Here is a 26,531-nt window from a genome sequence, read left to right as displayed (position 1 = left end):
GAGGAAACTGGCAGGCACACCGTGCATGCAGCACTATCACATTTCTCTGTATTTATGAGAACAGGTATGAGGGTGGAGGTTAAGGACCCGAGTGATTACCAGGTTGGGTGGAAGCAGGAGCTCAAGTACACTGTCAGCATCAGGAGATTTGCTTTAGGGATGCCTCAGTCACCAGGAAAATGCCTGACAGAAGCTGCATCTTATTTGACGGGGATAAGGCAACCCTGGAGCACAAAGCTGCAGGAGAACAGGGTTTTTCCACTGCTCACAAAAGCAAGTCATTAAACACTGTGGCCTTTCACAAGAGTGCTTGTGTTGCCATCTAATAAAATACTCCCTGACAGTTTCTAGTCACCATTTCATATTTTCTATTTTGATTTCAGCTGTGTGGCATTTACTGTTTTTAAACCATCCATTTCCAAAGTGATCCTTTTCCTACATAGACATCAGTATAATTATTTCAGGGGCACTTGGATTTAAGCAGGTGCGTAATTCTGTAACTGGGGGCTTTTTTTTTGTCAAAGCAGAGCCTGATACAGGATTCCCTATGTCGGCTGTAGGACTTTTTAGAGCTACAAGCTGCCCCCAATAGAACCCCCAAGCTCAGGGTATATCTGAGCATTGCTAATGTGAGATTTTCAGAGCTGAAACCAAAGGCCCTCCACATCAGACACTTATTTTTCTGTTTATTTACTAAAAGGGTGTCCTATTTTCTAGTCAGACTTGCTGACAGGCAGTATACACCAGCTAACATTTGCTATTATCCATGCTGTTCCTTTGCCGACCCATAACCATTCAGAATTACGTCTTTCCAAGTCAAACCCAGTGCCATTTTGACCTAGAGTAAAACTGCCTGCTTGTTTAGCTACCTGGTTTTTTCTAAATAGGTTATACTCAGTGATTCTTAAAATCAGTCATGTGGATGTTCACTTCAGGTTTCAGTCGAAGCAACTGGGTCAAATCTCTGCTCATAGCTGAGCAACTCTAATTCTTGTTGGTCAGTCCAGCCTCCCTCTTTTGGGTGTGAGCCTCTTCACATGTCTCTCTTCATGCTTTATCTTGTTTGCTGCTCATCCTCTTGGTTTGACTGCAGATAAACAATAATTCCCTCTCTTTTTCTACCCAGTTTCCCCTCTTTTTTTTTTCTAACAGAAAATACTTGCTGATTTTTGATCTGGTTTTGAAGCTAGGAGCTCCCTTGCATGGACAAACTCAGCTCCTCTTTGGAAAGCCTGAGCAGGGCATGCAGTTTGTAAAATCATGATGACACTGCCACGTATTTTCATAGTTTTTATCTACTACAATGCAGTAATTAGATCAGTTGCCCAGCAAGCAAGGACCCATTTCCCTTAGCACGAGGCAGAGTTGTATAGAAGGGCTGCAGCTCCTGAAGGATTTACTCAGACCACAAATGCCAAGCTCCTGTGGATGCAATCACTGCCAGAGTTTTGTGGCAGCTGAGCAGGTGGATGTGCCAGTGTGCTCAAGGCAGGGATGTGAAATGAGACAAAAACCAATAAATCAGTAAAAAACCAATGCTGTCTCTTGAACTTTCCCACAAAAGTCAACAAGACTTGATTTACCAGCTGTGCATGTAGATTTTGTGTAATATGGTTATTGCTTGATTTTATAGGAGAGACATTAACAGTGTTGCCATTTACCTTGTGATGGTTATTGCTCCCAAGTTAGCACCTCTGGTGAAAAAGGGCCCATTGACATCTCTTGGGATGCTGGCAGCCTGGGTCTTGCCTGTAAAATTTAGTGGCACTGATGAACCTACTTGAGTTAAATTAGAGCAATTCCATCATACAGACCCCGACTTTACCTGGGAATTCCCAGATAAGAAAGCTGTACCAATTTGCTGGCAGAGAATTGTAAACCAGTGCTATGTCATTGCATTGCTTTTATCTCTACTGATGCTGCTGACATCTTTTCCCCGGTGCTGCTGTGGCATCAAAAGTCTGGTTCAGGACAAATCATGTTTTTCTGAAATCAAATATTAACCAGCAAGCAGTCTAACATTTGTTTTGGCTGTAAGTAGGACTTTGTTTTTAAAGCTCTCCCAATTTTTGTAATTTTAATGAAAAAACTTTATTTTCACATTAGGGAAAAAATCAGGCATAAAAAATCTGAGGTGCTTGTGACATCTTACACTTCTGAGCTTGGTGTTGTGGGGAATGGCTTTGACCCTTGGTTTTCCTTGTGCTGTTCATGCTTCTGATCATCCTGGGCAGCTCTTCCCTCTCCATACTTATCCATCTCCTCCCAGGGTGTTGTGTCAGCCCTAAATAGAAAGGCTGGTTTCATATCCATGTCTGTTCCCAAATGGAACTAGGGAAGTTCTGGGCCTTTTCATCAGGAGAAGTATCTGATGGAGAGGCAGATCTGGATATGGATTAATGCCTCAGGGTGATTTTTAGTTCTGGGCTCTGTGGCAGCAACCTTGCAGCTTTGCCTCCTCTCTTTCATGGAACTGAGAGTTAATTTTTGTGGGTGCTTAGCTTTGTGCTGGAAAATGGAGGGAGTTTTAGAAAGAAAGAAGAAAGACACAATTTTTCAATGAAAAAAGGAAGGAATCGGTATTTTCCCACTGCCCACCTTCCCAGTGACTGTGGGCAGGTGAGTAGAGCTGCCTGCCTGCCCTTCTTGTGACAAAAAGCATTCACAGGATATCATAAATGAAAACTGTAGCAGTATAATTGTTAATATACTCAAACACTTGATATTCTTTAGTTGTACAAAATTATTACTCCATTGGTAACAGAGAGCGCTGCTGAGTTTAGACCCTCCAGATATCTCTGACTCCATATCACCCAATATTTTTAATTCAGCAATTAGGGCAGTGCAAAATCAATACATCCCCCATCAAATGGGAAATCCTGCCTTATTAAAGCATTCCAATTTAGTTGTTAATAGACACTCTAGTGGAATTGGGAGGAATTCTTTGGAAGCAGTAAGCAGCCCAGTGCTAGTTAACTATCAATGATAAAGCCAAAACCAAAATAAGGCTGAGCTGCATGCAGTTTGGGCTTTTGTAACAGGAAAAAAAAAATGGATTCATAGATGGGTACAAATCATACAAATATTGGATCATCCTTGCAGAAGATGCAGTGAGCGTGGGCCTGTGTTTGATTCCATATGACTATTCTCATGTTCTTTCCTGAGGCATCTCTCCTGGATTGAGTTGCTGTACTTGACAGACCAGATGATTTCTTCTGGTCTTAAAATTTCATGGGTATGTTCAACTGGTGTAAGTGAGAGACAGCACAGCCTGTGTCACAGGGTGGTTGAGGCATCCTGGATAATTATAAAATAAATAAATGCAGCGTTGGTAGAAGTGCATGGAGTGAAACTGCTGCTGGGACTGGGATGGAGGTGGTGCCCGGCATTACTTAGCACTTGAAAAAGTGCAGGGAGCTGGGAGGGAGCTCGAGCCCAGTCTGGGAAAACATCTCTGGAGCAGCACTGACCTGCCAGACAGTGAGCATCCAACCACCCTCCTCTGTCTTATGTGCCAGCAGTGAGGCTCAGGGCAAAATAACAGCACTTGGTGTATTGTTCCTCATGGGCTTTTGCATTTCCAAGAGAGCCACTCTGTTGTGGGTAGGAAATGTGAACTTATCTGTGTGTTATCTGACAGCTCCTTGATGGAGTCAGAATTCTTACTTGGTGGCAAGTATTTTTCATATCAAGTGGGGAAAAAACCCTGAATTTTGAAATTTGCAGTAGAATAGAATCACAGAATGGTTTGGGATGGGAGGGAACTTACAGACCATCTCATTCCACCCCCTGCCATGGGCAGGGACATGGTCCACTAGACCAGGTTCCTCCAAGCCTCATCCAACCTGGCCTTGAACACTTTGAGGGATGGGATAGCCACAGGGTTATTCGGGGCAGCATTACTATTCTGCTGTTCCAAACAACAGTTATATTTGACCATATAATGTTATTTCAGAGTTGTTTAATACACCATTAGGATAAGGTGTGTCTAATACATAAATGCTGAGGGTTTTATAGAAATATTAATTTTAAGGTGAGAAGGTGCATTTTGCTTTCTTACAGTTCTTCCTTCTGGTGTCTGGGGCTGAGCTCTCCAATCTCCACCAGCTACAGATGGTTTTATGTGTTTTTTGAGGCAGTAGCTCTGCAGCCCTTGACATCAGGAGTCAAACTCCAAATCTGAACTGAAGGGTGTCAGAACTAACAAGGGAGGAGCAGCACATGCCAACAACATTCATGGCAGGTGCTACTGTAGGGCCAGGAGCAGTTTCCTCTTCAGTCTAGAGCAGATCACTCCCTCCCTTAGTGCTTTGCTTTATTATTATTGTGATTCTTTCTTCAGAGAAGTGGGTTTCAACCTGCAGCCAGAAAGTATTCCCAAAGTGCTATTTTACTATTTATTTTCATCCAACTTCCTATTACTGTGGCAACATGCACTTTGAATTTCATTAGTTTTATGCATTTAAGTTCCCTTTTTAAACCTTCATAAGGTCAGACCCTGCTTGGGTAAATCAACAATGTATTAAATTTGAGGTTCTGAGTAATACTTTTCCTTAAACAGCTGTAGATGACAGGTAGTGAGGGCATTAGGGCTTCTGCTTTTTTGAGAAGTATTTGTGGGCATTACTGATAAGCACATGGACCAAATTATTTATAATTAGATAAGTATCTTCCATCACAGATTCATTCTCGTGCACTTGTGATCCATCAGCAGCACATTACAGGGTGCCTGCCCTGAAACCATATGGGAGGAGGGTGTGCAGGCTGTCATGCTGTGCACTGCAGCATCACAGTTTAAAGCTCTTGCAGCTGGAGCTGCTCCAGAGCTCCTTGGGATGGCCAGGAGCATCCCTCAGCACTGTGGGGTGCTGAGCATCCTACACAGGCTACACAGACTGTGGGACTGCTGCAGAACCAGCAGTGGGTGCGATACCAGCCTCGGGGTTGCTCCTTGTAAGTAGCTCTGGTTTCACAGGGAGGTTTCATCACCCTGTCCTGGTGACCACAGTCATTCCAGCTGGTTTTTTTGCCCAGGCAAGACTCACATCACACAGTAGAGGGTTCAGCTAGGGTCAGCCAGCCCACAGCCCACAAAATCCCTGTTGTCTGTGCTTGCTACTTCAGTGCTGATTACTAAAGCAGAGCCAATGTGCTCTCTCTTGATTTCCCGTTGCTGTGGCCCCTGGGAAACAAGCCCTTAGCTACTTTCACCTGTGACTTGCATGGTTTTGCCTGACAGGTGAGGAAGTACAAGTAGTCTCCTGCCTCCATTAGGCTTCTGGAGGGTTTTTCCTTTAATAAATAGTCTTTGCATGCTTCTGGTTTCACAGCCACTCATGAAAGTAGGCTGTGAGAAGCCAGTTTAGTGCGTGTTGGCTGCATCCCTGCAGGAAGGGCCCTGCAGGCTGCAAAGCAGTCACGGCTGCCTCTTCCAGTGAGTTTGTGCTGAAGTGCTGGGAGCCCTGGCTGGCAGGAGGCTGAGCTTCTCAAACTTCTCACACACGTTTTTATGTGCAACTTTCTGACTAAAGTTCAACTCAGAATACACCGAATAATTCAATTGCATCCCTGCTGCTGGGTTATGTAAGAGAAAGCTGAAATCACGCCTTGTTTCGTAAGGTAAAGTGTATCCTTCTGCTGATCTGAGCAATTTCCCTGGTTTGCAGTGGGGTTTTGCTATGCCTTCTTGGCTGAGCTGGGATTTCGAGGGGGAGAGGGTGCTGTAGCAGTTGTCTGCGTTAACTGGCAATCAAATGTTTGAAACCTGAGCTTATTACGTGTGTTTTGATGGTGTTTCAGCACGCTGAGGAGACCGGAGCAGCTGGACCAGGCCGCGGGCCAGCGGTCAGCACCCCCCTCCCTCGCACAGACTGCACCCAGCTCCCAGAGCCCCCGGGAGATGAGGGGCCGGGGCCAGCCTGGGCCGGCGGCAGAGGGGCCGCGGAGGACGCTGCAGGTGGACGCCAGGAGCCAGGGCTCGGGGAGGTCTCCCTCGGTGTCACCGGAGCGGGGCAGCACCCCTACTTCTCCCTACTCTGTCCCGCAGATCGCCCCCCTCCCCAGCAGCACCCTCTGCCCCATCTGCAAGACGACAGAGCTCACCTCCTCCCCCGGCCAGCCTAACTTCAACGCCTGCACTCAGTGTCACAGCAAGGTCTGCAACCAGTGTGGCTTCAATCCCAACCCGCACCTCACCCAGGTAATGCCTTCTCCTCCTCATGCAGCCCTCCTGGCTGCTTCGGGTGGGCTCTTGCTTTCTCCAAGCACAGAAGTTGCGCCTTTGCTTTTGACAGCTGCAAAGCATTGACCAGGAGCAAGGGTTCTGCTGGTAATAAGGGAATAATTGTGATAATGTGAGCTTTGATGAGATGGAGGAGATAAATTAGTTGAAGGGGATTGGTAGATTACCAGGGCTCAGTCTCTGTTGAGACGCCAATAACATTTAGATGAATTCTCCATTTTCAAAATTGTCCCCGAGTCAGAGAACTCGACAGCAAGGAGGGGAGCAGGGGGGCTGCTGGGCGGCTGCGGTGTGGAGTGTGTCGGACCCTGACTCACAGCGGGTTCTGGTGGGTTCCAGCAGCGTCCCGCTGCACGCAGGGAGGGAAGCGCCAGGAGCCGTGCGGAACACGCGGCACTGCCGGGGGAGGAGCGTTCCGTGGGATGTGTGAAATGGATGCTCGGGGCGCTGGGGGCGGATCCGGCAGCGGGGCTGGCTGAGGTGAGGGGCGCTCCCTGTGCCAATCCCGCAGGTCACAGATCTCCACACAGGATGGGAAGTGATTGGATGGTTTTTTCAGCTGTTAAGAGCCAAACCACTGGGGTTTCTGATCTTAAAGCAGAAACTTAAAGCCACACTTTAGAAAGCAACTGAGCCACTCCAGTGACACATACAGGAATTAGGCACTGAAGCCCCCTGGATACCCAGGATTTACTGCCAGTAGCCATTTTGTGGTAAGCATGCAATGCTTGCTCCTGATGCTAGATACAGCAGTGTCTAAACATCATTGTTTGAGGAACTCCAGCCTTCATTTATCCTCATGGAAGAAATCGTAGAGTTATGGAATGGTTTGGGTTGGAAGGGACCTTGAAGATCACATAGTTCCATCCCCATGAGCAGGGATACCTTCCACTAGACCAGGTTGCTCCAAGCTCCATCCAGCCTGGCACTGAACACTTCCAGGGATGTGACATTCACAGCTTCCTTGGGCAATCTTTTCCAGTGCCTCACTACAACGATAGTAAAGAATGTTTTAATTTTATGTAGTCTAAACATACTCTCTTTGAATTTGAACCCATTCCCCCCCTGTCCTGTCACTACATGCCCCTGTAAATAGTCTTGCCCTATGAAGGAGATACCCCTGCTGTAATGATGCATAATTAGCTGGTTCTTGATACTACTTCACAGGTATTTAGCCCTGCAAAGGTCCAGACAAGGTCTCAGATCTTAATAAAGAGCTCTGAGGTGGAAATTCAGGGTCCTGCAAAGAAATGCCATGGGCTACTTTTCTGTTTCACTTAGAAGTTTCATTTTTAATTAGATTTGCCAAACATTAATTTGGTGTCCAAGCATTGCCTTGAAAGTTGTCCAGTTACTCTGAACGGTACCAGTTAACAAGGAAATAACAATACAACAATTTCTCAGTTTCTGGTCTTGTCTCTTCTGCTTTGCCCCAAGAGCTTACCCACAGTGGGCTCTACCCCGAGTCTCTTGCAGATACCAATGTTAAAATATGTGTGTGCACAGAGACTTTGTTTAGCAGCTCTAGGCGGTCATTTTGCTTCTGGCATCTCTAGGTCTCTGTGCCGTCAGAAATGTGTTTGACTGCAAAGCATTTTTAAATATAAAATTTTTAAAAATGGACCTGAAATGGAAAAAGACGTTGTTTTTTTGGTCTGTCCTGAGTTTAATATGCATTTCAGCAGCAAGCAACCTTATGACTTGTAAGTAGGTCGTTGTGGGAGCTGGGGGATGAAAACAGTTGTCCAAGAGAAGTGTTTGCAGCTCATGTTGGCAGCTCGTGTGATGGGCTGGCTGGGGGAGCAGCAGTGGTTGCTGCCTTGTTGGAAGTGTGACTCATTTTCCTCAACATCATTCCTTGTGCTGCTATTCCAGAGTCACACAGAGAGGTGCCTGAAGCATCCTGGTGCTGTTACTGGGGGGTAGTGGAGGCAGCTGGATGGAAGGGTGCTGTCTGTCTTGATGGTGGGAGCTGGGTTGGGAAGGATCTCTGGAGGTTACCTGTTCCAACCTCTGCTCAAAGCAGCAAGCAGGGAAGGGATCTCAAGGCTGTACCCCTTCGAGTCCTGGAGCCTTCTAAGGGTGGACATGCTGTGCCCAGCTGCTCCACTGCCTCCCCTCATAGGGAAAACATCCACCCAGTCTGGTCCCTCCAACCCAGCAGGTGCTGCAGGGCAGCTGCACAGCATTGCTCATGAGGTGTTGTATTCTCCATTTGCATTTCCTTATGAATATACTTTCATGTGTATAGTTGATACTGCCACTTTGTGCTGCAGTAGATATTATTTTGTGACTCTGCTTTCAAAACTCTCTAGCAGGATTAAATAATCAAAAATACCACATTTTCTAAGAAAATCAAACTAAAGAAAACCAAAATTATGTTTTCCTTGGTACATTCTCTCTTGTGCAATCTGTGGAACTGCCAGAAATCACTGGCATGGTGAGGTAGGAGCCACAGGGCTGGTTTGGCATAATGATCTCTCAAACTGTTTTGAAAGCTAGGGTATAAATCTTGTATAAACACTTTGTTTTCATTAATCTTTTACTTGTATATATATCCATAGCATAAAATAGCTTTTTGTAATATATACTTAAAGAAAATAATAGACTTAGTGTGTGAGGTGTAGTCCATCAAGCCCTATCTTGCCACATCCAGCTCCAAGAGCAGATTTTTCAGAGGAGGGTTGACTGCACTGCCTTCACTTTGTACTTTGGTAATACCTTCTCCTCAGAAGCACATAATTCCCTTTAAAATACTATTTTTCTTTGGCTGTTATTTTATTTCTTTTTGTGTGGCTTGATGGTCATTTTATTTTAAAAGCAAATCATTAATTTCTGTGCTGAAGAAGCAATCAGCTTCTGTGGCATCTTGAGTTGATCACTTGCTGAGAAAAACAAAATCTCTTTTTGGGTTTTTATTTCACTGTCTGTTTATTCCTTTGAGCAGCAGCTCGTTCTTGTTTCACAAGACTGGGCAAACAGAAGTTCCTGTCTGCTGCTGGTGTCACTCATATTTTACATGTAGATAATGATATTGTTCCCTCTGTTCATCCCGTGCCCTGAAATAGATGCTGTCATCGTTTTCAATTTGGTCGTGTGCTGGCAGGCTGCTTTCCTTGTTCATTCACTTATTCCTGAAGGTCAGTGCTCTTGCCATAGACAGTTATTTTAGGCAAGGAAAGGGAATTATCAAGCAGGGAGCAATGGTGGCACCATTCAAGACAGCAAGTTTTGAAATAATGTGCTCAAATCTAGCAGTTATTTACAGTCCTGTGCAAGAAATAAGTTTTTGAATGGAGATGTGTTAAGTGCAACATTGCAGCTTTCACATTCTAGTATGATTTTTAATTTCTCACTAAAACTTTTTTTTTTACTTTTCCTCTGTGTTGTTTCTGAGGGTTTTTTTGGGCAGCTTGTTCTGCAGGACCATACCAGTGATGCTGTCATCTCCTCCAGGGTGAATAGCTCAGTTTCAAACCAGTACAATAGGTTTAGAAAATCCTCTTTTTATACATCTTTCACTTTGTTCTGCTGCTCCTGTGGCCTTCGCCTGACTGATCCGGCAGCATGTTCATCTGATTGGATTTGCTCTGTTTGGTATCATAAGGAGTAACCTGCAGGCATCCTTTCTGCTTCTCTGGGGTTTTGAAGTGCTGCTGCACATTGCTAATTTGATAAATTAATTCTTCTTCAGTCTTCTCTTAAAATTTGTTGGGTTTCTTTTAATTTGTTTTCTCACCATCCTAAGCACTAAACCAAAAACACGAGGAACTTGAGTTTGATTTTAATCAAGAGCAGCAGCACAGCATTAAAACGTGTGCTTTAGTTAGAGCTGAAATTAAACTCAAAATGCCTGGCTGCCTAATAGGTCTGCTTGGAACCACTTGGGATTATAGGAAACCTTTCTTGTCTACTTTACATTTCTATTGTGCCTTTTTCAATTTGAAGTAGTGTTTATTACAGGCAGTTTCATAAATATTCAGATGCACCTCCCTGTATAAAAGGAACATGTTTATACATATGTGTTCTTTACCAAATTGTTTTATTTTGAAGGCCCTACTTTTTTTCCTGAGCTGTTTTGATTTTGTCTGCTGTATTTGTGGCCTATTTATAACTTATAATTGTTAAACCTCTGTTCTGCCCCACGTTTTTAGCTTCACTTAGGGAGATTGAAGAGGTTATTTGTACTTTTTATGCTATGAATATAATGAATTATGAAATATTTAAAATATTTGAGAGTGAATCTGTTCCCTGCATGCTCTGTGCCATGTAAGCTCATCAGAAACCTTTGATCACAGACATTCAGCAAGCAAAACATAAAAAGTCTCAACGATAATTAGAAACTTGCTGGTTGGTTTCCCAACAGTGGTCAGGGTTGTTTGACAGAAGAAAATTCTCAGCACCTCTTGAGGTATCTGTAGCTAAAGGAGGTAGCCACAAAAATAATCTAAAGTTTTTAGGTAAATGTTTAAATTGTATTAATGGAAAATAGACCATCAGCTGAGGAGATGAGACTGAAATAATGTGAGCATTGTGTAGGGCTGTGTTTATCCTGTCATAACCTCACAGCAGATGGTTTTCTGCTCAGTATATAAGAAAATTTGGGCAAAGTGGAAAAAAGAAGAAGTTGGGAGAAGGTGAAGGGTGACACAATGCAGAGCGTCTCTGGTGGGAGGAATGGGGCTTGTTAACACTGGAGGAATGTCTGTGGTCCAAAACCTTTTGCAACCTGGCTGTACTGTCAAAGAGTGGTGCCTGCCCACAGCATCACCTCAGTCATTTAGCAAATGACTGAAAAAACCTCAAATATTGAAATTGTGAAGCTGTTCATACACTGCTTTCAAAGGACCCTGTTTCTCATTTGTTTATTGTCCCAGTTTTACATATTGCACCATGTTGCTATCTAATTTTCAGTAAAACCCAGCATATTTGTGAGTTAGGGGCCCAATCTAACTTATTTACCCTGCAGGAGGCTTTGACTTGACTAGTGGCCACTGTTTCAGAAACCCTGCAAGGCAAGGGCTGTGCTTAGCATGCCGAGGGTGTTATTAGTTCCACATTAAACCAATGGCTGTTATTAATGGCAGTGAATCTCCATCTCTTCCTCTCATCCATCTCCTCTCCTGCCTGTCATTCATTCAACATTCAAACATTTACAGGTCTCTGATGCTGTGCAAGTGTGGGTAGAATCCCTGTTGGCATGAGTGCTTTCACCCAGGGCTGAGAACTGAAGGACTGGATGAAAACAGGGATCTACTTTCTGATAGATAATTAAACATGAATTTTGTGAGAAATTTGATCTCCCTTGTTTTTCCCTGCCTTTTCAAGCAACCAAAGTATTCTTCACCTCCTCGAATCTTTATCGAGAAGCCATGGGACCATGCTGACATGACATTTTCTAAATTTCTAAGTTTCCTCTGGGTGCATGAACTCCATGTTGGATGTAGCTCTTTGCCATAGGGAGGGATGAGATGTAGCTCTTTTGAAATGCAGAGGGAGGATAAGCTGTGACAGTGATATTACATTTGCAGTCTCTTCTCTAGCTGAACAAGGCAAGTCCTTGGGACCTCAACAGGTGTTTGTTTTCCTGGCCATGAAGCACCTCCAGCCCCAGCCACTGGCATGTGCGTGGTCCTTGCATGTCCTGCATCTGTATTATTGTGCTCATGGATGAACAGAAGCTCTGTTTAGAGGTTATAGTTTCCACTCATTTTACAGAATGGGTGTTGGGCCTGAAAAATAAATGTTTCTCTGGTCTGACATCCCTTGGGCCATACCACACTGGTGTCATGCTTTTGGTGTCTTCTGGGTAGCTGGGGAGGTGGGGCTGGTTCTGTCAGCAGTTGTCCTTCCTTGTGTGCACCTTTCAGCAAGTTCAGAGGTGTGGTTTTTTCCTCCTGTGATCAGCTCAAAGCCCCAGACACCCTTGGGCAAGCAGTGTTTTTGTTCTGCTGTGGTGTTAGCTTCTTGTGTGTGTATGTAGTAGCTTGTACCTTATATTCATCCAGACCCCTGTGTTGCTGAGTCAAGTTGCCCATTTTAGAATGATTTGTCTTTTGAGATCATCCTCCTTCACCATGTAGCTGTAAAAATAAATCTCTCGTTGGCATTACGTTGCAGATCTGGGAGAAATTTTCCATTGGATCCTGCTGTGCAATAGGAGTGAAATGCGTGTTTTATTCCAGTTTTTTCTTTGTTTTTAGCAGAGCTTCTGCCAGCAGTGACCTGCATGGACAGTGAGTGATGCTGTTTTCAGGAGCTGGGGCTTGGTATGCCTGCTACCTTCTCCTTAGGGCACAGTAATTTGGGCTGCAGCTGCCTGGGCAGGGATGCTTGGCCTCATCTGCTGCCACAGATCCATCCCAGTGTCTGAGGTCAGCATCTGCCCTGTGGGCAGGTGGGACCAGTGCTTTCTGCCCCACAATTCTCCTCAAGAGAACCCGGTGAGCTGAGCACTAAAAATCTGCTCTTTGTGGCTGCAGTGAATATTCTGTGGATTTTTTTATGGTGAGAAAATATGGATAGGAACATGAGATGTATCACCCTGAACTAACAGGTTGTATGTGTATGCATGTTTGCCACGTTTTAGCCCTTCCTCACCATTGCCCTTTACCTCTTAATCCCTTTGTCCCTAACACCAGGTGTTCCATCCTGTATCTGCAGTGTTGCAGCAAAGGATGTGTCTGTTATCCCTTGGTAGACTTTAATTTTTTAATGGGGTGATTAACACTGAATGAAGCAACTCATATGGAGCTGGAGAGTAGCATGCTTGCTCTTACTGAGCCTTTCTACTTAGATATTGCTTATTTTGGCCCCTGCTGCAGCCGGAGCAGGAGCTTCTCCCAGCCATCCACAACAACATGCAACTCATCTGTTTGACAGATCACAATTTAAGTTAGAGCCCATGAAAAGAAAAAGCTCATGAGTAATTCTGGCTGTTTCTCCCAGTGTGCCGCCTTTTGCTGTGCTCTGCGTGGATGATTCAAATAATGCAAAATTCGCTGGCAGAAAATATCAAAAAAGATCTTGGCTAAATGGCTGCCGGTGGCTGAGGGGGCTGGTGTTGCTCAGGGTGGGTTCTCTCCGCTGGCGGCTGGTTCGGCGGAGCCGCGGCTGCGGGGACACGGCCGGGGTGGGCTGTGCTGACACGTTCAATTGTTCGGAGGGCAGGGAGAGCGTGGCTTCCCGCAGGCTGGAGCCATGCTGCGGTGCAGAGGGGTAATTAAAACAACTGCAAGTGAAGAGGAGTGCTCCCGAGGGATGGGAAGTGGCCTCCTTTCCGCTTGACGTCTTGTGCCGCTCGCTAATGCCGAGCCCAGCAGCCGCACGGGCTGAGCCGCCGCCGCCCCGCGCCCTCCTTCCCTCGGTACATTAAGTTACAGCAAGCTGTTTGCCTGGATGAGACATGGTTTTCCTCTGGCTTTCAGCTCCCAGATCACTTTATCATTAAAAAGCCAGCTGAGGATCGGAAGCGGCTGTCAAGCTTTCCATAGTGAGCAGGGTACAGAGTCAGCGGCTCCGTGTCTCTTTGAGAGCTTTGCTGTGGCGGCTGCCTGCTTTCCTTCCCTCCCCCTGAACATCCCCGGGCAGAGGGATAAGACCCCTTACAGCCCATGGTGATGATGGGGATATTTTGCTCACACAGGTGCTGCTCCAGGTTTTCCTACCGGTCGAGTGTGTGAAATCGCCCAGTGTTTGTGTCCCTCAGCTCCCACTTGGTGCACACGCAGCAGCCCCGAGAGCAGGAGCTGTGCAGGGCTGTACAGCCCTCGCCTGTGCGCTCCGGTTTGTGATGTGTGTTTGCTGCCGGAACGCTGCGCTGCCTCGGGGAGCGCTTCGGAGGAAACTTCAAGAGCTTTCACTGCTTTGATGGGGATTGAGTTAATCCTAGCTGAATTCATTCCTATTTACGGTCTTTCTACAAGCTGCAGAGAGCTGGGTGGTTGTAGTGGAGGGTGTCAGACACTTTAGCACCCACTCCGCACCCACCCCTATGGGGCTGTATCTTTGGTGCAGCAAGGGGTGCCCAGTGGGAGAACCCCAGCTCAGGAGGAGATGTTGTGACATGGCTCTTCCCACCTTGAATGATAGTGACATAAAAGGTCTGTATGACAGAGGTGGTGGCATCTTGTCAGTGTCTCTTGTAACCTGAATTTAGCTGATCACAGTGCTATTTTTAGAGCTGTGTGGGCTCCCAACACAATGAACCACCTTGCTTCTTCCTGATCCTGTTTCTTGTCTGCCTCTTGGCCATGGTCACATTTAGATGCTAAAAAGGGATTTTCATAGTGTGGTGGACTGAAAAGTCTCAGAGATTTTTGAAAGCAGTCCTGTGTATGCTGTGAGGTGTTTGTGAAACAGCAGTTCATGCCTGCAGAGGTATTTCTCACCATCTTAATTCAAACCTTGCTCCCAGACCTCACCCTCCTGCCATATCCAGCTCTTTTTGGAGACATGATATGCAGCTGTGCTCCTGACCAGCCCATATCTGAGAGGTATGGTGCTGATGGTCTATGAAAATTGGTTATTTTAACTCTGATTTAAATGGTGTTTTATCTCAGCTGCAAACCTTTTTGATCAAGGATAGCCGACGGGGGGATGTTTCCACTCTGGAGTCAGTTTATGTTGTAAATAGGCTGTGCCGGTGGCATGGCTTTCTGCTTTGAGTAAATCAAAGCCAAATTGTTAGAATGGCTCTGGAAATCCAGGGAGCAAAATGTGATATTAATGGAATGGGAGTAGACTGTGCAGCAGGCTGGTGAGATTAAAGGTTTGTCAGAAGGAGTTAAGGCATGTACATAACACAGCACTACACCAGCTAGAAGTTGTTTTTCAAGACTGAACAACAAGTGCATCCCTCCCCTTCCTCTCTTGCTCCCTGCCCACCCCACTTTGATGCTCATCTCCTGTATTTTAATTGAGCCCAGCTGTTTGTGCAGCAGCTTTGCAAAGAACTCTCAGGATGAGAAGTTTTAACATTGACTTTTTGTTGCACTCCCCAGTTCCTCTGCCACCCCCTTGCTATGTCCAAGCTGTGGGGGCAGACTGGCCAGACCCTAAAGTTGAAGACCTCCATGGAAGAAAGAGACCTGAGTGGCAGGCAGGAGAGATGTGCCCATCAGTCTTATGGAGAGGAAGTTCTGGTGCCCTCCTACCTCCAGCCACCCTCTCCCCTTTCCAATGAGCACAACACAGTATTCCCATTAGACGGAAGCAGAAGCACAAACACTTAGGCTCATCTATTCAGCAAAGCCCAGATTATTCTGAATCATCCAACGTCCTTATCAGAGCGCTCCAGCCGGCGCTTGCATCAGTCACAGCGCGGGCTGGCGGACTCGGAGGCAGTTTTAATTGCCACAAGCCAACAGCTATTTGAAGCCCTGTCCCCAAAGAGCAAACGAGCTTGTCACTGCTTGTAGCTCAGCTTTGCAGGAATTGCAGGATCAGCAAGTGTTCCCCATTAAAAACCTGCTAAGGGCACAAACATATAGGGCTGCACATGTAGTGCGTCAACCAGCTGGGTGGGATGGAGTGGGGCACTGCTAGCCTTGGACCTAGGAGTGAAGCTCCCCTTGGGATTTTAGTTTTGGGGTTTTTTCCCCCCTCTAATTTCAGAATACTGTAGAAGTTGTAAAGGGCATGTCCCTGTGACTCCTTGAATATGAGGTTCCTCCAGAAACAGCTTTGTCATTGCTCTGAGCTGCTCACTGATTCTGTTCACACCTTCCTGTTCTTTCAGGCGTAATATGTTGCCCTTCGTCCCCCACAAGACATCTCACGTCAGTCCTGATCTCCTGGAAGGCACTGCTTGCTCCTTTCCCCCTGAGAACCTCTGTTCTCAGTATGATGCCCACTAGATAAAATACCAGGTCTAGTGAAGAGGTTTGGCTAAAAACTAATGTTCTGTGTTAAAATTACTCTGGGGATCTGAGAAAGAGTTGAATTACGTGTATTTCTGGATTCCTCTGAAATAAGGAGCATACTTACTGTAGGAGAGGCCTGTCCTTGGGCTCAGCCACCTCTGCTTTGCCCACATACTCTGTGTATTGAAAAACCTTTCAAGCTTTGAGAAAAGCAAATAGCCTCAGTATTTGATGGAGCACAGTATGTTAGTGCAAGACTAACAATTCTAGAATCCATCCAAAAAGGTGAAGCCCAGTTAAAGTGAGCCCTTGTACCCCATGCATGGTGCTGTCATCTACTCCTCAGCAACCTACTCAAGGGACCTTTGGCAGATTGGGACATGAATCCTGATTTTTCTTGGAATACCAAGTCAGTATGGAGATGCTGGACCAGGCTAGCTAATGCCCTGAAATTTATTTTTACATACTCTGCCTTATGTTATGACCTGCCATATTAATTTTCCAGCTGATATGATTGTGGCTTTCAAATTGGAGAGTGCTTTGAGAACTATCCCCAAACAGGCATGCTGCTGCTGCCATCTGTCTTTGAGCTGCTTCTGGGATCCCACTACTTGCTCTCAGCAGACAATTGTTACTGCTTTATTGAATTAGGAAGGAAAAAAAAGCCAGCAACTTCTGAAATACTATTTTCCATAACTAATTCCAGGTGCTAAATCCCTTTTCAACCAGGGGGAGATGTTGGAATAATAATGCTTTATGCAGATCCTGGGTGTAAAGTTTATGCAGTTCTGCCCAAAAAAGTCTCATGATCTGATGGTTTTGAATGACATGTCATTTGGAGAGCTCTGAAGAGCTCCACTGCACTGAGGAATTTCTAACCAGAGCCAAAATATGGCACCCAACCAAGAGCCAAAATTGGGCAATGTCACTCTTACAGTAAAAACTGAAAGCTTCAGTACCCTTCCTAATGATTTTGGCCAGCTCAAGCTCTTACCCCACATCACCCTTATTCTCCATGCAATGCCTTTTTCCATGTCTTCCAGCTGCAGGCACTTGTCCAGTGCCATCCAGCCTGCATCCTACTGGGAAGAAAAGACCTTGGCATGGCAAGAGCCTCACCCTGTGGGAGTAGGTCACTGTGCACCAAAGAGCAGCATCCCTATGGACCGCGTGCTGTGCCGCTTCCCAACGCCTTCTGCATCCCGTGCTTCAGATCTGCTCCTCCTTTTCTTTCTCTGCAGTGTGCCAGGAGTCAGCCCACGCCAACAGACAAGGCTGTGGGCAGATAAAAGCTTATGGGAAGGTGGTGTTTATTTGGATATCAAATTTTTTTCCCTCCTGGTGCATGGATCCTGCTGCTTCCCCCTTGCTGGCCAATCCATGCCTTCTCTGCCCAGTTTGAGGCAGTTTGGGGCTGATTGCTTGCAGTCAGCGTGGCTCCCGCTGTTCAGCTGGATATTTTGATGCACAATACTTGAAAATCAGAGGCAAGATCTCTCCAGCTGAACCCCAGAAAGTGGGGGGAGCTGTGATCACTGCTGCTATCTCACCTGCAAAAATTGTGCCCTGTAGGTCATCAAGTCAGTCCTATGGCTGGTGATTGCACACGAGTCGCCTGGCTTTACAGCCAGGGCATGACAACAAGTTTTAGTGTTTCTCTTCAGAAGGGGTTTCTGATTGGCATTGAAGCAAATCAAAACAGGTGAAATCAGCTTGAACTGTGCAGTTTGCTCCTCTGTAGTTTTCTTGCTGTCTGGAAGGACATGGAGCACTGCAGCTGGCACTGCCTATGTGCTGCTTGTTGGAGATCTTTCAAAGGAAAGCTAAGAAGCCCTAGAAGAGCATTTGCTTCTGCAATATTTTTGGTGTTTTACCTGAGTGATTTCTGTTGGAATGCTTTTCTCTTTTGTAGCAGTTTCTAGACTTGCAGGTGAGGACTTGACCCTTCATTGGAGCTGAACTAAGGTGGCTTTTGTTGTAAGCTTGCGCAGGGTTTTCAGTTGTGCTAAGGTGTCCTAGGCAGGTTACTCTATGGTAATCCTCTGGGCCCCCATTCAGGAAGGCTGCAGAAAGCTCCCGAATGGGCTCACTTTGCATTTTGGCTTAGGTTGTGACAGAAAAGACAATCTTTCAAGTAGTAAGATTCTTTTTCACTAAGAGTTTATTCACCTTTCTGGTGTATTGGTTTAGATCTCCACAGCAATGATGACTTCAGCTCAGCAAGCAAAATATCATAGACTAGAATCCCAGAATGGTTTGGGTTGGAAGGGACCCTAAAGCTGATTTCATTCCAGTTCTTGTTATGGGCAGGGATATCCTCCACTAAACCAGGTAAACCTCCAAGCTCCATCCAACCTGGCTTTGAACATGTCCAGGGATGGGAAGTTCACAACTTCCCTGGTCATCCTGTTTCAGTGCCTCACTACCCTCACAGTAATTAATTTCTTCCCAATATCCTTTCTATTCCTGTCCTCTTGTGAAGCTGTTCCCTGTTTTTCTGTCACTCCATGTCCTTTTAAAAAATCCCTCTCCAGCTCTCTTGTAGCCCCTTCAGGTACTAAAAGGGGCTCTAAGGGCTCCCTAGAGATTTTTCTTTCTAGGCTGAACAACTCCAACTTTCATCAAATCATTATTTGAATGACCAGTTTTAATCTTGCTCTGCAACTAGCTTTTTCCTTTTTTTTTATGACAGGGTGACTGCTTTTATATACTGGTTGACAGTGAAGTAGCCCCTTTTTCAAGGCTAAATAATAGCTATAAAAACTCAATTAAAAGTTATGTGGTTCTCAAGGTATCTGTGCAAATTCTAATTGTTTGCAGATTCTTGTGTAGATTAATTTAGTAGATTATGACTTTTGTCATAATGCCAGGTGTATTTGGATATCTAGATGTATTTGGATGGGGATAGGAGACTTTTATTTAAAATAGGTGGCTGATGACTGGACAAGCTATTTCTGGGAAGGGGTGCCCAGGCTGGAGGAGATCTACCCAGTGCCTCTCCTCTGCTTCTCAGAGAGTTATAAAGAGGCTCAAGGTTTGTGGTAGGGTCCTGAGCCCTGTGGGAAGACCCCTTGTATTTGTCTGGGGTCACTGAAGCCAAGAGCTGGTACCTGCCCCTCTGCCTGGTTCGTTTTGCCTCTGCTGCGGGAAGGGAGCTGCCTGGGACGGCTTTGTCATGGGTTTAGGATTAACCCTCTTTCTGGACTCCTTCCAGGTTGCCTTCTCAGGTCTCTCCTATCCAAGCATGGTAAGTTCTGGCTGGATGGGACCCTTCCTTCCCTTAGCTCTTCCCCAGCAACCTGAGTGTTGTCCCTCGTGGCAGGCCCAGTGGGCCTCCATCCTCCAGCACTGCCTCCTGCGCTGCCTCACTGCAGCTCTTCAGCTCATCACTATCATCTGATGCAATTCCTGGGGAAACCAGTACAGCCAGCTCCCAGGAAGGGCTGTATGGGACACCCAGCTGTTTCCAGACCAGGAAGGGAGTGTGTGCTGTGCCTGTCTCCTCCAAGGTGCACACCCATCCTTTCTGCCTATTTTATTTGTCAATAATTGCATCCTCTCAGCAACACAATAACCCATTTGAAGGTCTGGGCTGTCCAAAGGGTTTTGTGGAAGATCAAAGCTGCCCTGGGCAGCCTATTGCTCCTTTAGCCAGTATTTAGTACCCAGCAGGGTGTCTTGGGATCATGGTATCTGCTTGCATTTATTTTGCTGCAGCCATAGATTTGTGTTTCACAGATTGTGTGGCTAGCTGGATTATAAATTATTCATGACAGGAAACTTATCATGTTTATCTGGAATAATTGAGCAATTAAGTCTGTTTAGGTATGTAAAAAGATTGTGCAATGGCTTGTCTATCTTCAGGCCCTAAATTCTGCAAGAGTATTTGTTACATATTTAATCCAGAATAACAACAACAAGAAAAAAAAGAAAGGCAGAAGATACACTCTGCTTTGGTGCACTGATCCACTATGATACGTTCATTCGCACAAGTTTTTCATTCCAGTGGCTTCATTCATAAATACACACTAGCCTGGATAAATTAGGCTTAACTTGGCTCCTTCAGTCTGGAGGAAGTGTGAGGCCATAAATCAGGTCTGCAACCCCATCTCTGAAAACACTTTGGGCTGTTTATGCCAACACCAGAATTGTTTTTAGTGTTTAAAACCTTCCATCCTAGACGCGTGGGTCAGAGGATCACGCTCCTCTCTGCCCTCATCACTGCTGTGCTAGTCTCAGATGTTGATGCTGCCAAGGTAGTGCAAAGTTTGGAGGTGAAAGGACCTTTAAATATTCAAGAGTGTTTAGTTTAGTCCCTGAGCTACAGCCATTATCTCCCATTGCTGTAGTTGTCCAGGAGGGTTCCCAAAGGAGCTGGAAGCTCTTGAGCAAGGCTACAACAGGGATCATTCAGAGCTGAATAAATGTGAGCCATGCAGTAAATGGATGATTTTATTCTGTGTTACTAATAGGAAACTGCTTTTAAATTGATCTGTTACAAGTATATTTACTGGGAGCAGCCTGTGCTCTTTTTAGCATTATAGCTTTGAATTGCATCGCTGCTGCACATGACACCCTGAGGAGCCCCGTGGTCTCATGTATTCCTCTTCTTTGGGCAGGAGGTACCAGGGAATGGAAAGTTTTGAGCTCCTCTGCTCCCTCCCCGGCTGCTATTTTAGTTCTGCAGGAGACAATGAGTGAGCAAGACCGGAGGCTCCTGTCACTCAGGACGTCCGTCCTTCGGCTGGCGGCAGGGCAGGGGAGCAGCAGCAGAAAAAGGCAAAGCAAGCCATTAGGCTTTCCTTGGCCTCTCGTGGAAGTCCCGCATTACGGAGCGAGAGGGACCCGGGGCTGCACTTAGAGCCCCTCGGCGTGCAGAGCTCGGGAGGTTGAAGCCCGGGGTGAGCTCTGCCGTGCTCCGGCCCCGGCCCGGGGAGCAGCATCCTCCCAGCACGTACAGACGTCCAAATCTTTCATGCGCTCCTGCGGACAAGGAACAAAGGCTGTCTAAACAGGAGCTAGTGAGGCAGCAAATCGCACAAGAAACCTTCCCTAATGAACTGGAAGGACTTGTCCCTTTGCCTCGGGCGGCGGCACTGCCGGTTTGCTTAGCTAGGCAGCGCCTTGTTTGGCGGGGGACCCGCGCTCTGGGGAGAGCAGAGGAGCAGCGCTGGGTCTGGCGCTGGAAAGGTTTCCTCTGCCCATCTGCTCCTCTCTGCCAGCAAGGGCAAGCACTGAAGGAGCGTATGCTCTCACTTCCTGAGGAGCTAGCCATGCGGGATGCTGCCGGGGAGCACCGTCCTGCCTATGACGGCGGATCGAGGTTAGTTGCAAAGCTGTTGGGCGTGCAGTTATTTCCTTTGATCGTGTGCTTCATCCCTGTGTCCGTGGTTGCATGGTGCAGGGAAAGATGGACCGAGCAGTGAGGTGCAGGTGCTGGAGGTTGTCTTTGAAACTGCAGAGCCTCGTGGGGGGTCAGTGCCTCCTGGTGCCCTTTGGGGAGAGGAGACATGCTCAAGTAGCCTGGAGTTGGTTCAGGGAGTGCTAACAAGAGAAAGGAAACTGAGAAGTGACTCATAGGATGAGATGGCACTGTCTTATTTCGCAGCTCGATTCTCTGGACAAACGCAGTTTCCCATCTGTTATTTGCAGAGAAGGAGATGAGTTTGGGGGTTGGTTCCTCTCACTCGCCAGCAAGCGAGCAAGTTGATTATTTTCTGGCAAGAATTAGCAGGATGATTACTGACGGCTCCGGTGGCTTCCCCTTCTGGGCAGGAGTGCCAAGGACTGGATTTTATTTATATTGAGATGTTTGAAGATAAAGATGAGCATAAGGTGGCCTTTTTGACAAGTAAGTCAGTGCCTCTGTGACCAATTCCCCTGTCAATTAAGTGATGAAACACTCCTAATTGCACATATTCTCTGGAGCCCTGGAGTCTCCTCAAACTGTGCTTTAGATTTGGACCAGGAAGCTTCAGCCCACGCTGCCTGCATGTTTGCATCCGCCTCCTCTCCACCTGGATGCAGGCGTGAATTCTGGTGATGTCTTGACTTGCAGCCTGGCCCCGGGCACACAACAGCTCCTGCACCCTGGGCTGCTCATGGTCCCCCCAAGACACCTCAGGAGACTCCATCTCCCGGTGTTATCTGTGCCCCTCAGCTCAGACTCTGGCTGATACACCACATCGCAGCCTCCACGGGATGCTTTGCAGGCTCCTCTTTGCATTTGCATGCAGGCTGTGCACTATCCAAACAACCAGGGCTGCTTTTTCTGCCCTCTACACACGAGCTCCATGGCAAACTGTCCTTGCGCTGCTGTAGGAGAACTCAGCAACAGGATCATGGAATGGTTTGGCTTGGAAGGGACCTTCAAGATACCTCATTCCAACCCCCTGCCATGGGCAGGGACACCTTCTACTAGATAAGATTGCTCAGGGCCCCATTGCCTCAAATACTTCTAGAGAGAGTTTAGTTTTGCTATAAAACAAACCTAAAACTTCAGAAGAAGGTGTATATTTATCATGCACTCCATCAGTCTGGGATGGTGTAGGAAACCTGATCCATGTGGTACTTTTAGTTTTTTCCGTGCATCAGCAGCTCCTCCAGGATTTGCTGAGCTTTCCCTGCTCTCCTGCAGCCATTCCCACCTCCTGCCTTCCCAGCAGTATCCCAGCTCCCCACAACTTGCTGTTCCCTCTGTTCTCTAGCCAAGGGCTGCCTTCTAGCACTGCCTCTTCCCTTGGATGAGGATATTGTTTAATTGTAGAGTATGTATGAGCTCTACTTTGGCAGAGCTCAGTGTGACAACATAAATCATGAGACAGGCCCCCCAGAGAGCTCCTCAGGAGTGGATCCGGGAGGCATGGATGGAAGGGACGTTTCACTGACTGGCTGATTTTGTGAGACAACAGTTCTTCATGTGCAGGCAGAGCTGCTGAGCTGAAGACACTTAAGGACATTCTCAGGCAGGGCACTGGCAGTTCTTGGGAGAGGCCAGGCTGTTGCAGTGTTCCTCCAGGATAAGCCATGAATGAAACCTGTCTCCATCCAGTCAGTGATCCTGCTGTTGAGCCTCTCTATTGGCCTGATTAGCACAGTACCTTCATTACCCAGTTCCAGCTGGGGTTATTTTTATACTCATGCTGGTGCCTGCAAAAGGCAGAGGGAGCTGTGACTGTGGCCTTGGGGTGCATCTGCTGGAGGGGGGCTTCATCTGGGGAAGGAGCCCACTCGGGGCCCTTGGATTTGAAGAGCTGCTGCCAGAGGTGCCCTGTCGTCCTCTTCCCAAACACAGATGAGTTTTCTCTTTTTCAGGATTTCAGTTTTGTCAATTTATTAAATACACATTTTCAGCAACTCACAGAAAACACAAATTCCTTTTCTGTTCTGAATTCCCATGAACTTGGTATCTGTTCTTCCAGCTCACTGTACATCTTGTCTCTTGCCAAAGGATGAGTGTGGGTTGTATCTTCTGCTGAACAAAGCTCCTTTTCTCTGTCCTGTCCAAAATGGTCACCTTTGGGTGGGATTGATCATGCTAGACTCAAGATTACTTGGGACCTGTTCTTTCCAGTCTGAAAAAATTGTTTAAAACAGGTCAGATGGACTGAGCCCAGTGGCCTCCTCTGACATGGGGGTGTGTAGCTAATGAGGCCAATGGCTTTGGCTGCAGTGAGGTCTAAATGGATAGAGCTGGTGAGGAACCATTCCATTTCAAATCTCCAAAGCCATAAATATGTTGATCTAAATATGGTCTCTCCTTTTTGATTTTATTATTCTTCTGTAGTAGGATAACATCCTGGGTGACCTCCAAATGGTCCAAAATAACCAGCCCTCAGCAAAGACAGAATTATTCTTAATTATAATCCTAAATTTTGGCATGAAAATATCTTGGATGTTGCAATGTTTTTCTGCTTACAGTGCTCATTTTAAAGCTTCTGCCCACTGCAAAGGCTGAACTCTATACTCAAGATACTTTTAGAGCTGTATTGTCTTACTACAGGGGAACAAAACAACCTGCACATAACCAGCTCCCCCACATCTCCTGGTAACAAATACTGGGGATGGGCTATTTTCACCTAGTCTCCTAAAATAGGTGGTGTTAGAATAACTGCAGAAGCCTTACAGACTCAAGCTGTGTCTATCATTTCAGATCCTTTTTAAATGTGTGCTTTTCTTGAGTTTTTTTCTAGATTATTTGGAAACCACAGTGCACAGGGATGGATCTTGGTCCCTCTTATGTGCCTGCTCTGCAGAGGGTCACAATCTAGGCCACCATGCCTGTAATTTTATATGTGTGTGTCTATATGTATATTCAGTTTACAATTCTTGTCAGTGTTTAAATCTGCACTGGGCAAAGCCAGCACGTTCTGTGGATATTCCTGCTGCAATTTTTTAAAAGAAACCACTGATTGAAAAGTTTTCATTCCTAATGGGATTTGCAAATGGTTGGTGCTTAAAGGACAGCATTGAGGGGGGAGGCACATCTGGCAGCTGTGACCCAGCAAGCACTGCCACTTGCTGACCTACCCATGCATTGGGGAATAGTAAGATTTGGAAGGGGGTTTTGAGGAATATTCAGGGGTGTTGGAGCGCTCTGTGGTGGGAAGGGTAAGGCTGGTGGTTGTAGGTGTGTTGGGAACTGCATGCAGGCTGGGGCAGGTCAGGTATCAGATACAGACATTCCAAATGTCTGTACAGATGGGATGGTTCAAGCTATCAAAGCTTGTGAGACCAGAACAGGCATAAAATACACTATACATGAAAGGCCTGCAAGCTTTACCTCCCTGTGTCTTCTGCTGAGCCCAACAGCATGTGTATAATTTGCTTTAATGGTTAGAAACATCTGCTGTTAAAAGTGATGCTTAATATATTTGGCTTCCACTTCCAGTCATTAGTTCTTTTTATGCCTTTTTCTGCCTAATTAACAACCTTTTAGTACCTGATATTGTTTCCACTGAATGTGCTGCTATATCGTAATCAAGTCACTTCTTAATCTTCTCTTTGATAAACGAAAAAGATCAACCTCTTCAATTCTCTCATTTCAGACATTTTCTGCATCCCTAGAATCACTCTTACAGATCCGGCCTGTATCCCCTGCAGTGTTTTACTAATCTCCTTAAAATGTCGGTGTGGAACCGTGGAGGGCTCTGGAAGGAGTCCCTTGGTGCTGCAAGAGGAGGCTGAGCCACCTCTTCAGTCCTACTTCCAGCTCCAGGCTTCCTGCATGGATTGAGCACAGGTTTGCTAGGCAGTAGAGACTCATCTTCATCAATATTTAAGATATGAGTGGCTGGAACAAGATGATCTTTAAAGTCCGTTCCAACCAAAACCATTCTGAATCAGTGGTTTTGCCAAGATCCATTGTGTGTGAGTGGTGCTGGCCATAGTGAGATGATGATACCTTGGCAGTGGTGAATTCTTGTTGCCCCCAGCTCAGCCAGGTAACCAGTCTGAAATCCATTTAGCATATTCGCTATTTATATTCTGTAGTGTTTTTTATTTTTGTCAGCATGTCATACAATACTAGGTCAAAACACCTTTTGGACATCAAGGATATTGCTTCTGTGCATTACTAATACCAGATGTGCAAAGAATGAAATCAGGTTTGCTTTGTCGTGACCTATTTTTCCTAAACCCATGTTGAAAGGCGTGTTTGTGTGTCCTTCAGTTCTCTGCAATGTCTGCCTTGGACAGATGTCTGTCTCCCTGTCCCCTGCAGGCCATACCTTTGCCTTCTTCAAGCAGAAGACTCTCCCAGCCTCCTAAAATTTCCTCTTAAAAATGAACATCAGCACACAGCAGTTTTCTTAGTTCTTTTGGAGTTCTTGGATGCAAAAATATTCAGTTCTGCCAAATTTAAATATCTTCTGGTGCTGGTAGATGTTGTTGAATGTTCTTCTCGATTGCTAATAGGATGGAAACACTTCATCCTCATAACGAGTGTAATTCTTTTTGTTCCCAAATGTTCCAGGACAGTGATTACAGCATGTCCATCATATCTGTCTCATTAGCATCTCTTACATCTCCACCCAGTGATGGACCCCCGTCCTTTCTAGGAAGAGTAAATCTTTACTAGGAAGATGTAAATCTTTACTAATCCAACCCCTGAAACTTTTGATTTGGTGAAGAATTGGGCAAACAGGACACAGAAATAGATGGAATGGGATTATTTAATTGACTTGCATCACCGTCCTCTAAATGTTTCTCTTCTAGCTTGCAGATTAATCATGCAGGGGGAAGATGCCCATAAAACACAGAGAGAAGGAGGGGAAAAGAGTATGAAAAGAAAGATTTTTTTATACTATTTCTTTATCACCCAGGCTTTTCTCTTCTCCTTTCTCCTCCTTAGGGGAAGGATCTTTGGCAAGACAACTCAGCCCTTCCTCTTTGCTATCTTCCCTGCAGCATCCTTTAAGTTGTCTTTG

The 26,531-nt window shown here is 46.0% G+C and overlaps 1 protein-coding gene across 1 annotated transcript in view; it reads left to right on the top strand.

Moving 5' to 3' along the window:
- The window catches only part of BSN (bassoon presynaptic cytomatrix protein), an 88,732-nt gene that overhangs the window by 15,518 nt on the left and 46,683 nt on the right, over positions 1–26,531 (top strand). Inside the window, exon 2 of the mRNA XM_021529212.3 lies at positions 5,800–6,199. Within this exon, the coding sequence (XP_021384887.3) occupies positions 5,900–6,199 (300 nt within the window). The 5' untranslated portion in view covers positions 5,800–5,899. The remainder of the gene's footprint in view (positions 1–5,799; positions 6,200–26,531) is intronic.

Source organism: Lonchura striata, chromosome 12, assembly GCF_046129695.1.
Source record: "Lonchura striata isolate bLonStr1 chromosome 12, bLonStr1.mat, whole genome shotgun sequence".
Classification (NCBI taxonomy): Eukaryota; Metazoa; Chordata; class Aves; order Passeriformes; family Estrildidae; genus Lonchura; species Lonchura striata.
Note: the sequence above shows the minus strand (reverse complement) of the source record. Positions and strands in the feature narration are given on the sequence as shown.